The 12924-nt window shown below is 31.9% G+C and overlaps 1 protein-coding gene across 1 annotated transcript; it reads right to left on the bottom strand.

Annotated features, from left to right (window-relative positions):
- Window positions 1-7049: 7049 nt before the first annotated feature.
- LOC133289070 (trimethyltridecatetraene synthase-like) lies at window positions 7050-9323 on the bottom strand. The gene is made up of 2 exons (XM_061486938.1): window positions 8409-9323; window positions 7050-7679 (listed from the first exon to the last, which is right to left on the bottom strand). Exons 1-2 carry the CDS (start codon window positions 9321-9323, stop codon window positions 7050-7052), a joined length of 1545 nt encoding a protein of 514 aa, XP_061342922.1.
- Between the last annotated feature and the right edge of the window lie 3601 nt (window positions 9324-12924).

Below are 12924 nucleotides of genomic sequence, written 5' to 3'. Positions count from 1 at the left end.
AACTCATACTAAATATAAAAAATATAAATGAAAAGAGAAAAACAAATTGATGCATAATTAATTTAAAAATTTAAATTTAAAATTTCAAAGAAGAAAAATTAAGAATGAGAGTGCATCAAAATATTCAGTCAATTTTAATATAGAGTAATTTAAAAATAATAATAGAGTAATTGATATATATATATATATATATATATATATATATATATATATATATAAGTCTTCAACCAGTAACAAATAATTAATTTTAAAATTATCATTTTAAAATATAAACAGTTGAAATTCGAAAAGAAAAAACAAATTTCACCTTAAGAAATAAAATTTGAAGTAATTAATAATTGCAGAATTTTTATTATTCTAGTCAAATGAGAAAATTACTATAAGTCTATCCTTCTACGTTAAAAGATATTTCCACCTTTTAATTTAGTCTAAAATTTATTATAATATTAAACTGTTAAATGAATTAGATGGAAATATAATTAACTTATTGCTTTCATCCTTTTTTTAATTGGGGCTAGTTTGGATAATTTTATGCCTTGCTCATTTTAGAAGTGACTTTTATAAAAGCTAAAACAATTTAGATTTAAAAAAAATTATTTGATTTTTTTGGCTTTTAACTTCTACTTTCTTTTAAGCTAGAATTTTTAGCTTAGAAAAATAGGTTTTTTTTGTGACTTTTACTTCTTCTTTTTAAATAAATATCTAAATGAATTTTGTCGCAGAAGTGCTTTTTTTTTTTTCAAAAAAAAAAAAAGCTTTTGGCTAAAGAAAGCCATCCAAACGGCCCTATGATGCAGATTTGTTTTTCTTGCTTTTATCATTTTTCTAATTGGTGCAGTTTTGTTTCTAAATAGTTAACGATGCTCCAAAGGTAAAGGAGCGACCTAAAATTAATATATATTATAGCCATGAAACTATTTTTTAAAGTATTGCAAATTTTTATTTCTACAAAAAAATATATATATTTTTGTACATACTGATAAATAAATTTTTATAAAAATTAATATCATATAACTTATTTGAAAGAATTATATAAATTCTTATTAAAACATAATTTTGTCAAAAATATTTTCTTTTAGCTTGTATAGAGTTGTACAATACTTTAAATATAATATTATTTTATATAATATATTATATTGTATAATAACAAAACAAACACTAGATAATATTAAAATTTAATTGGACTTTTACACGTTATCTTATCATATCTTGCATACTAATCATATGAGATATTTTAATCTTGCCACCTGTACCTACAATAAGTGTTAATAAAATTGACTTGGACCGGATGACGGGTCCCAGCGAGATGATAGACCGGATGCAGTGCACTTGATAATTGATATCAGTGCAAACCGGCCGGTTTTTACAGAAATCGATGACCCCTCGGTTGATTAAAAAACAGTACAGGTCATGCATTTGTCCTCGAAGAGAATTGGAACGGAGGATAGTGTGTGTTCCTTGAAGCTTTAGTCTTCCTTCAGCCTCTCGCAAGTTGTCTTTCCCCTTGAAGCCATAGAGAAGAGTTAAACAAGCACCATTGAAGATGCTGCCACAATGTTTCGCTATCTTTTTGAAGCCATAGACATGCAGTTAAACTAGGGGTGTTCAAAAAAAATCAAATAATCCAAAACAATTCATAAATTGAAGCAAACCAGTTTCAAAAATTGATTTTTATAAAACAGTTTAAAAAATCAATCCAGTTTTTTAATTTTGGTTTTGGACCTCAGTGGCGGACTTGTGTGTGCAAGTGTACACACAAAATTTTTGAAAAAAAAAGAATAAAATATATTTTAGGTCATCAACAAAAATTACAGGACCCAATTTAATCTTTTAAAACAAAAGTCGACTCGTGATCCCTTTAAATTCCAAAATAGACCCATGTTAATTCTTTTGAAGGAGTAATGAGGATCTTTTAGAATTTCAGAGGACCATGATTTTAATTATCTGACTCTATTTTTGAATTCTGTGGGAACACGAGTAGATTTTTTTTTCCTAAGAGATTAAATTAAGTCCCATAAATTTTGTTGAGAACCCAAAATGTTCTATTGTAATAGTTTAATTGACTCTTGATTTTATTTTTTTTATATTAAGTTAAAGTTTTGTTTTGTTTTTTTTGTTTATATTCTTTTGTATTTTTATATATTTAAAATTTTCTTTAAATTTTTTTTCCTTTATTCTTTTATTCTAAGTGTGCAGACATTAAAAAAATTTTCTAAGTCCGCTATTGGTTTAGGTTAGGTTATCCATTTTCCCAATAGTTTGGATATCCAAAATAATCAAACCATATCCATTTTTTTAATCGTTTTTTATTTTTACTTTTTAACATTATCTTCAATATTTTGATAAATTTAACATAAATCATAGTTATTTAAGTTCACTTTAAAGTTACAACGCTAGCTAGTCATAATATTTACTTTTTGAATTCAAAGTTATAACACAACTTTGCCTGGTGAAATAAGGAAGAAAATAGGACACAATTTAACATAGTTTAGACTTATAACAGGTAACAAGCCAGTCCAATAGCTTTATCATGTCTATTAGGACCAGAAGTTTTTCATAGATGCTCTTGCAATAGTGGTTGTATATCTTCTTCTTCTGCAGGTCATTTTACTTTTGGAAAATAGTCAAATTCTTTTTGTGGTTGAGAGGAGAAAAAAATATTTTCCCAATACACCAAATTTTATACAAACAGGTTGAAAAAGAGACATTACCAAAGAGGGAAATAAAAACCAAAATGATAAATTTCTAAGAATGAGTCTATCTAGATGCGCATGTTTCAAGCCACAATCCAAAATCTCCTCTCCTTGAAAATTTTTGAGGTCTTCAATAAGATCCCAAAAAGCACCTCCTTAACAAATTGTGTGATTTATTGACTTTTTCTCTCAAATATAGTGGGCCTTCTCATATTTAATCAAAATAGCTTAGATATTTTTAGCAAATAAATAAATAAATAAAAGGTATTTTTTATTTTATTACAAAAAAAGTAGCAAAAGTTATCAAAAACCGATTTTGAAGTTGTTATAAAATTGGTTTTGAACTTGACAACCGATTTACGGTTCATAATCGATTTTGATTTAAAACAAATTTTGATTGAAAACCAGTTCAAAATCGATTTTGATTGATTTTAAATCAAAACCAGTTTTAAACTATAAACCGGTTTTGAAATCGATTTCAAACCAGTTTGGATAAATAAAAATCGGTTTTAAAAAAGAAAATTGATTCGGTTTGAAAACTAAATCGTTTAAAACCGATTTGGTTCGATTTTTGTCAAAATCAATTATGAACCACTCTAATGCACACCCCTAAACTAAACAAAGGATGTCACCGTAATGCTGCACTGCATTTCTAAGGACACTTTTGAAAAACACTAGAACTTCAAGAACCTTAGGTATCACGAGAATTGGGCTAAGAAAAGGGCATGTGAAGCCCATCAAAAATTGAAGTGGGTATTTAAATGAGACTTTATATATATTTAATTTATGGAGAAAATATTTGTCATTTTTTTTATAACAATATTTGTCATTTTAAAGTATATAGAGTTATGTCATTTTAAGTTAAAGAGAGACAAAATCTAGTATTTTTTTATTTAATTTTAATTTTTTTTTTAAAACTACTCACTTTCTCTCACATGATTCTCATTGTTCGTGTCTTTCTCTCACTTAAAATGATATAATTATATGTTATTTAAAATGATAAACACTAAATCCTTTATTTATTATGTAAAACTATTCTTTTTTTATTTAACAACAATTGAAAATTATCATAATTATATAACTCGGTAATTATATATTAAACAATAGGAAGGAAAATTTTAACTCCTATGTAAGACTTACGGATCTTTTAACTCCTGTGTAAGACTTACTCCTCATCCTAACTGTTAATTTCAGTCTATCTAATAGTTTAGTTTATTGAGTTATATTAATTAATCAATCATTAATTTTAAATAAATGACAACTGTTATATGAACGAAAATCAATGGCTGAAATAGAGTGTAAAACTTTTAAATCTTACATCGAAATCAAAAGTTCTCTCCCCTAATATAATATATGGGGAATGTTATATTTACAAATATTTTGTTTATAAATTCTTACAAACTACACTAAGTATGACCGGTCATACTTCAATCAAGAGTGTATGACCGGTCATACTTAGTGTAATTTGGAAAAAAAGTTTGTAAACGGATCATTCCCGATAATATATTACTTTAATATAGAATATAATAATTTTTTGAACACGAATATGGCTTGAAAATATATATATTGAAAAATTGTTCGTAAAGTGACTGTACCTAAAGATTGGTGTGGTTCACCATGTACTCTCAAAAATACATAGTTATAATAAATATTATAACATTTATTATAACTATGTACTCCCCCCGAAGTACACCTGAGAAGAACGGTGTACTCTAGTGTACTTCCGGGAGTTAATAGTTATAATATTTATTATAGGGATATGTTATTCTACCTACCATTTTCTCTGTCTACTTTTGCCTACCACCCTCCAATACCGTTAGATCAGAATCTCAAGAAGAGAGAGAAAGATAAATGTTAGTTAAGATTCTGATCTAACGGTGTTGGAGGGTGGTAAGTAGAGGTAGGCAAAAAAATGGTAGGTAGAATAACTTATCTCTTTATTATAACTATGTACTTTCGGGAGTACATAGTGTATAACCGGTCAGACTTACTATAATTTGTAAAAAAAAATTGTAAACGGATCATTCCCTATATATATATATATAAGTTATTCTACCTACCATTTTTTGTGTCTACCTTTGCCTACCACTCTAAAAGCCCATTAGATTCTAGCCAAGCCATCTAGATGTTAAAGGAGCAGCATGAAGATCCTAGGGACTCTCAAGTCACTAGCAGATTGAGATTATGGTTAAAAGCAGATTGGACTATTCATCTTGTTCATACCAAGAGAGAAAACAACAAATGTGCTCATTGGTTAGCTAAAGTTGGGCAGACTAATAATCTCTATTTCAAGATTTTTAAAGATCCTCCTCCTCAGTTGATGGAACTTATAGTTGCTGATGCTAGAAATATGTCTAGCTTGTTAGTTTCTGATTTGTAATTTATTTTTGTTTCTGGGGCTTAGCCCCTCTTTATTTACAAAAAAAAAAAAGCCCATTAAATTAGGATCTTAATTAACATTTATCTTTCTCTCTCCTCTTTAGATTCTGATCTAACGGTATTGGAGAATGGTAGGCAAGGGTATACAGAAAAAATGGTAGGTAGAATAATCTATCTCACACATACATATATATATATATATGTATATATATGTGTGTGTTTGTGTATATATATATATATATATATATATATATATATATATATATATATATATATATATATATATATATATATATATATATCTATATGCAAATGTTATATTTACAAAGAAAATTTCTTACAAACTATACTAAGTATGACTGGTCAGACACATAGCTGACATTAAATGAGCACCGATCTTTTTTTCTTTTTTCTTTTTAAAAAGACGAGAACCGATCTTCTAGTTGAACCCTTCTTCTTCTTTTCTTTTTTCAATTTCGTTTAAATATTTTTAAAACTACCACCAATAACAATTGAACCTAAAACATCCATGATGATAGATATATGCAAAATTTCCCTCTAAACTAATTCAATTCATTTATCATAATACTTTTATTATTATGTTCACGGATTAAATGTGTGTCTTTTTAAAGGACACAAGTCATATCCTTTTAATTTTTTTATATTATATATTACGGGTAGTACATAGTAATAATATGAAAATTTATTTTTTTTCTCTTTTCACGTTAGCTGAAGTGGCTGAGGAGAGAGAGAAAAAAAATAATTTTTTATATTATAATTATGTACTACTGATAATACATAGTATTAAAAATTAAAAAATATAATTTATATCCAGGAGAAATCTTTTTCCGTATATTTACTATACATAATTATATAGATTCAATTCGAGCAATTCATCCAATAATCAATTAACCATTACCCCAATCGAGTGGTTGGATCCTATCATATTTATTTTTAACATGATCATGCCGTGTTTTAAATGCCAATCATTCATTAATAGATTAGTTGTCATAATTTTACTCATAAAGTGAAAATGGTTATTTTAATCACTGATCGTTGATCAACCAATGAATAATTGAAATTTAAATAAGATTTAATTACTAGGCCAGGAATTCGCCTAGGCTCTTGCTTAGGTTTTCTTTATAGCTTTCTCTTTGTTTTCTGTTTTCTTGTGTATTCAAAAAAAAAATTAACATAATTATATTAAAAGTAGACATGAGAAGATATATTCCCAATTATAATGGAATTTGATCCTTTTATGTCTATTTTTGAGTTTCCTCAAGGTATCACATAGTTGAAGACTAATCCTTTCGAGGCGTGGAGATTACTGAAGTGATTTTATTTCTACCAACAAATTTTTTTTCATACACACAATCAAGAATCAAATCATTATCAGCATGCTTAAGGAACTCAATCAATTGCTAACAGTGTCAAGATTTGTTGGTCTTTTATGTCTATTTTTAACATAACTATATCATATGCTAAATCTCAACCATCCAATTGTAGTCATAATTTTATTGAAAAAACTCATAAAAATAAAAAATAAAAAATTTATCTTAATTATATATTTAAATATGCAATACATGATATAATTATTTTAGAAAAGACCAGAGAACTCATCCTTATTTTAGCCTGGTTTGATCAAAGTCAACCTTCTTGAGTTCATGATGACGTTGAAATTTTATTGCATCCATATATATCACAAATGCAAAAAAAGTAGAGAGAGAGAAAAAAAAAACATTTCATAGCTTACTTTGGCAATTAGAAAACGGTACCACAATTCGGGGCAGAGTTTACACATCACAGACACTATATGACCCCAATTACAAAGCATCCTATTCTCCAACATCATAACATCCTTTTCTCATTATTACTACAAAAAAAAAACATTTTTTTTTGTCATCGAGTATGTATGATGACATCAAGCTTACACAAATCCCATAATTCTTAGAGAAAACCTATCGATAGAGACAATACTCATAGGGAATAAAGATGATTTGGAAGTCTAGGCTCAACAACTACTTCCAGAGGTAGTTTCTTAGGTGTAGACAGGCCAAATGTCTCCTCCATATTCAAGTCCTCCTTCCTCATAATATCAGGTAGTCTCCAGTTAAAGCCATGCAACATGTTGGCCAAACTTGATTGAATAACCTTAAGGCCAAGAGGGTAACCAGGGCACATCCTTCTACCAGCACCAAATGGCAACAACTCATAGTCATGTCCTTTCACATCTATCTCCTTTCCTATAAACCTCTCTGGTTGAAATTCATTTGGATTCTCCCAAATTTCAGGATCTCTTCCTATAGTCCAAATATTGACAAGCACTTGAGTCCCTTTGGGGATATCATACCCATCAACATTGCAGTCCTCACGGGCTAGTCTTGGCGCTAACATTGGTGCCACAGGGTGCAGCCTCATTGCTTCCTTAGCAATTGCATTAATATAGGGTAAATTTACAATGTCCTTCTCTTCAACCCATCTCTCTTTCCCTATCACTTTGTCTAGCTCCTCTGTAGCCCTCTTGAATATCTCTGGCTTTCTCAAGAGCTCAGAGATTGCCCATTCTACAGTAATAGCAGAGCTCTCTGTCGCACCCGCTATTAAGTCCTGAGGAATAATATCAAAGGCTCAAGTTGATCAGAAAAATAATCAGCCACATCTTCCAATATGCAATGACGTGCTAAAACAGATGGATCATGGTCAATCTGCAACAGTGGCGAACCCCGAATGTTTATTATTATTATATATATATATATATATAATGTTATTTTTTAATAATAAATTATTAATCCTAATAGTTGGCTCCTCCCTCAAAAGTACATGTATTAATTAACTTCTCCTTTTAGTTTTCACCCCTCATTATAAATTTTTTTAGCTCCCTCACTTATTTGCAAGATGTTCCTAGTATGCAACTATATTCAAAGTTAATAATTGATAACATTTTTTCATAAAAATATAAAATAACCTTTCATAACAAATATCATTGCTCATTTATCAAAACAATCAAAATTACATGGACCAGAGGAAGGGGAAATATTACCAAACTACCAACAAACAAAAAGTTTTTTTTTTTTTTTTTTTTAGTGACATAAGTTTCTGTTATTTTAATGCAGCCTAAAGTTGAAAACTTGCTACCGTTTCCAAAAACTTCGCACGTCACAACATGTTTATTTTAATGAACCGTACATCAACATCATGGGCATCATTAGCAAAATAATTCCACAGCAGACAGAGTAATCACAGGCGCTATCCATGTTTAAGAACGTAAACTAATCGCAAATTGGGTCGAATATTTCCTATTAGCCAAACAAATTAAAGAACATTAAAAAATTGTACCTGAGTAAAAGCTTTGACTCCATGCCTCTCAAGCTTCACCTCAAGATTAGGATCCTCAGCAAGTTGCAAAAGCACATCCACCATGTCTTTGGCAACATAATCCTTAATCCGTTTCATTCTTTCAGTGTGTTCGTCCAACACATGTTCCATAAACCTATCAAACTTCTTGCTCAAAGCCTTCATCCTCTTTATGTAACCCTGCAAGTCCAAGAAGTTAATCCAAGGGATGAAGTCCCCAATGTTAAGAACTCCATTCAGCAAGAACAACTCATCCAGCATCTTCTTGAACTCCTCAGGGGAAATGATAGCATTCTCTGATTTATCCAAGTACTTCTTCCCCAACACCATGCGGCTTATAATGTTAAGGCTCAGATCAGAAAGATGGTCTTTCAACACTAAGGTTTTGTTTGCAGAGTTGTAGAGTTCATTAAGAAAACCACGTAGCTCTTGCTCTCTGATATATTCATAAGACTCGAGCCTTTTTGCGCTGAACAATTCCAATAGGCACATCCTACGAGCTTGTCGCCAGTATGGTCCATATTGAGACCAAGTTATGTTTGAATAGTTGTATGTTGTGTACTTTCCTGCGGCGAATTTGGGCCTTCCGGCAAGGGTGGCGTCGTGAGTTTTAAGGAAGGCCTTTGCCATGTCGGCGGAGAAGCCCATCACAACAGGGTTGGAGCCGAACCACACATGCATGATTGGTCCATACTTATGGCTGAGAGCATGGAGGGACTGATGAGGGAGGGGCCCAATGAGATTCAGGTTTCCTATGATGGGCCATGGTTTTGGGCCTGGTGGCAGATTATATCTCCGGCGGCGGAGACGGCGCATGAAGAGGAAGAGGACGACAAAAGTTGCAAACCATGTGACTGCTGTTGAAACCCAACTAGGAGCTACCAATTCTATTGCCATGGTTTTTCTCCTAATAAAACTCGAATGGCTGTGTTTGTGATGAAAGTTTGTGTGTGTGGGAGCTGTTATTTATGTACAAAACATGTTTCGGTAGCAAAAGAATAAGTATAGGACAACAATGGGTTTTTTTTTACTACTGTGTCACTTATTAAATAAAAAATTATCTCTATGCTCTCGTTTTTAAATTATTTAAAAAATTTGACATGTTCACTTAACATAACACCAATTCATTCTTGTTTGACCGTTAACTAAATCGTATAATCAATTACAGAATCATTGTAATCGATTATATGTCGCAAGGTGTAAGAACCTGCACCGTTAATTAAGGAATTTAATTAATTAATTATGCAAAGATAGGAAATGATTCCATAATTGACCCTAATAATTATTATGAGGTTTAAATAAGTATGATAAGTGATTAAGAATGTTGAAAGTCGCTTTTCGGAGGAAAAGTGCAGATACCGGTTCTGCTAGTCGGTATAAATGCGTACCGAAAAAGAATCTCGGAAAATTATAATAGGCGCATGATAATTACTAGAATATTATATAGGACTTGTAAAACGAGTTTCAAGTTAAAATAATGAGAACTGGTGTCAGAAACTGATACTGGTTATGAAAAGCGCGTATCGGAAAGGTGCTCCGAAAAATATATTAAAAATATGTTAATTCTTGGAAAAATGTGTAGTTTCAAATTCCAAAGTTTGGGATTAAAATGCTAAGCGTAGCTATTAATGTTAATACTGTGTGTTGGTAGTTAAGTGGACTATAAATAGGATCTTTGCACAAAACCCTAGGCCATGTGTGATGTGCCTACGTGAGTGTTGCTGATTTCTCTTCAGCCTTGAGCCTCCCATTGCCACCTTCACCTTTCTTCCCTCTTGTGAGCCAAATGTGTCAGCTTTCTCCTTGTGCATGCACTTAAACACTTGTATATGGGGTGAGGTGCCTTGGTAGTGAGTTGAGAAGCATTTCTGAGTCTTTGTTGTTGTTGGTTGGGAGTGTTTTGAGGTTGTGTTGCTGAGTTGTGAGGGAGAGACCTTGTCATGGCATTTTGTGGTGCCAAGAAGTGATCTTTGGGCTTAAAAGATCAAGCTTGGTGTGCCATTTTCGTGTCTTGCTTTAGTCTGAACCTTGGTGCTGTGAAGAGTGCTCCATTTGTGTCTCATTTTCGGAGTTGTGAGCATTTGAGGTATACCATGACCACCTCTTTGTCATTTTGGAGTTTAAAGCTTGTTTAATCAATTAAAAAGAGGAACTTTAACCATTTGAGTAAAGGAATGTGTTTCTGGGTTCATAGCATGTTGGGTTATATCTGTTTAGGGAGTCATTGGACTCCCAATCGCTTTTGGACCTTTAAATTTGGGATTATGCAGAAGTTGGCTCGAATTTCTGCATTCTGTTGAAGAAGTATTCGAATACTTTTCGTGTAGTATTCGAATACTTGTTCATCAGGTAGTCGAATACTCATTGCTGGAGTATTGGGATATTTTCTGGGAAGAAAGTATTCGATTACCCTTGAAGAAGTATTCGAATACTTGGGGTTTGGTATTCGGATACCTTGTGGTATTCGAATACTGAAGTGAAAGTATTCAGATACTTTCTGGAGAGCTGGAGTATTCGAATACTACTCGTGGAGTATTCGAATACCTCCTGCAGAAAATGCATAAAATGACTTATAATGAGATTGAAAGCCTTAATCACTTAATGTAACCTTGGTAGATGGTTATTGATGATTACTTACTGTATAAACAGATTGTGATTGTATGGTTTGCGGGCTTTGAGCTAGTGTGGACTCTTGGCTTGGATAGTTAGCTTGCAAGGTAAGCTTTCGTGTCCTCGGTTTAGCCATGTTGTGGTTCCACCATGTCCCATGGGGATATGGTATATGCATGTTGTGTTACATGCTTTTGATGTTTTGGAAATGTTGTTGAGCTATTGTATGTTAGTGCCTTGTTGATATGCATGGAGGTGTTCCACCTATTCGGTAAGCCTGAGTATGTGGAACATACAAGATGGTGAGGTTGTGGGTGAGGTGCAAGCGGTGTTCCTTGTACTACATGTAGGGAATAGACGTATTCCTACATTTCTCTGGCCAGTAGATAGTGATTACACACATGCCATAGATATCTGTTGTACTACATAGATTTGGAACTGATAATGATATGTATATATATGCTTTTTGAACTTATATTGCACATGTAAGTGAGCTTGGGGTGGAAGATACTTGAGGACCCCTAGTCTTACTGAGATTTCTAGTTTAGAGATCTCACCCCATGTTGGGGAATGCTTATTTCAGGGTCAGGTAATGTTGAGACCTCAGGCGGCAGGAGGTCGGAACTGAGTTAGATTGTTGTTTTATTATGCTGCCATGATTGGATGCTGGATTTGCATGCTGCTTATATGCTTATAGCTTCAGTTATGTTTATGGAGTTTTATGTTGAGACTGGTTGTTGACTAAGTTTATTTGGTGAGAATGGGGATTGTCCATGACACATAGTATTGTTATGTCTTGAATATGTCCTGAGTCTTTTGGAGTTGTAATAATGTATCAGGATATTGTCCGGATTACGTGATGTAATGCCGTGATTTAGATACACACTTTATTTATATATTGAGGTATTTCAGTAGATGTCTTGTTGCAATTTACATACATGCGTTATTTTATGAAATTGATTAAGTAATCAAGTTGGTAATTGATAATGACGTCATAATTGAAAAGAAAAAGAATATTCCGCATTTTTAATTAAGCACAGCTTAATACGATGTAATGTTAATATTCCGGGTATACACGGGGTGTTACACATGGCAAAAGGAAACATTTTCCCTAAATAGGGCATGCTTGCTTGAGAGCTTGTTGGAGCGAGATGCCCAACAAGCATCACCTGCACTTGAAGCTTCTCTACGGTTGGAAATTTAATTGCTCGTTGGAGCGAGCTGCTGAATAAGGAGTGCTCGCTAACCTCCTCGCTTGAGTGAGACTGGTTAGCGAAGGAACCAAAAGCCCGTTGGTCCTTCTTGCTAGAGCGAGCTATTCAGCGTGCAATGCTAGAACTAGGTTTTTGAGTTTAATTATTTTATATGTGTTTGAAAACCCTTTTCAATATGATATTAAGCAATTATGAAGTAATTATGGATCTTTAAGTCGTTACAATCACATATGCGAATGGTGTAGCAAAGGAACTATAATCACATGATGTAATTAGCTAATGTGGAAGTTTAAAAGGAAGAATTTTATCTGTTAATTCTAATGAGACTGTATGATTGTAATCGCGTTTAATATCATAAACAATGTTAACAAACTGATTCTAGAATGAGGTGTTACAACGTTGGAAGCAACTTTAATGCTAGCTTCAAGAATGTCGAAATGAAAAAACGTTGATGAAATTAGGTATAAAATTTTATTAATATAAACTTTTTTTGCATTTTGATTCTTTGTATAGTAAATATGTTAATGCATTGAAACTAATGTTAGTCATTTAAAAAAAATAGTTCTTTTAATGAGTTTATGAGTTTTTCCAACCGATAATTATTGCTTTTGTTTTATCCTTTTTAAATTTAGGGGTATCTTAATTAAGAACTCTTTACTTTTTTTGGAGTTACC

The sequence above is a fragment of the Gastrolobium bilobum genome, unplaced genomic scaffold (assembly GCF_033153095.1).
Source record: "Gastrolobium bilobum isolate Gb01-03AN ecotype WA unplaced genomic scaffold, APGP_CSIRO_Gbil_v1 utg7396, whole genome shotgun sequence".
Taxonomy (NCBI): Eukaryota; Viridiplantae; Streptophyta; class Magnoliopsida; order Fabales; family Fabaceae; genus Gastrolobium; species Gastrolobium bilobum.
The sequence above is the reverse complement of the archived record's forward strand: the minus strand, read 5'-3'. Positions and strand labels throughout refer to the sequence as shown.

Excerpts from the sequence above, each read along its gene's own strand:
- LOC133289070 (XM_061486938.1), bottom strand. The coding sequence starts at position 9,323 with ATGGCAATAGAATTGGTAGCTCCTAGTTGGGTTTCAACAGCAGTCACA. Across the intron at positions 7,680-8,408 it reads GAGTCAAAGCTTTTACTCAG|GACTTAATAGCGGGTGCGAC; the intron begins GTACAATTTTTT and ends ATTATTCCTCAG.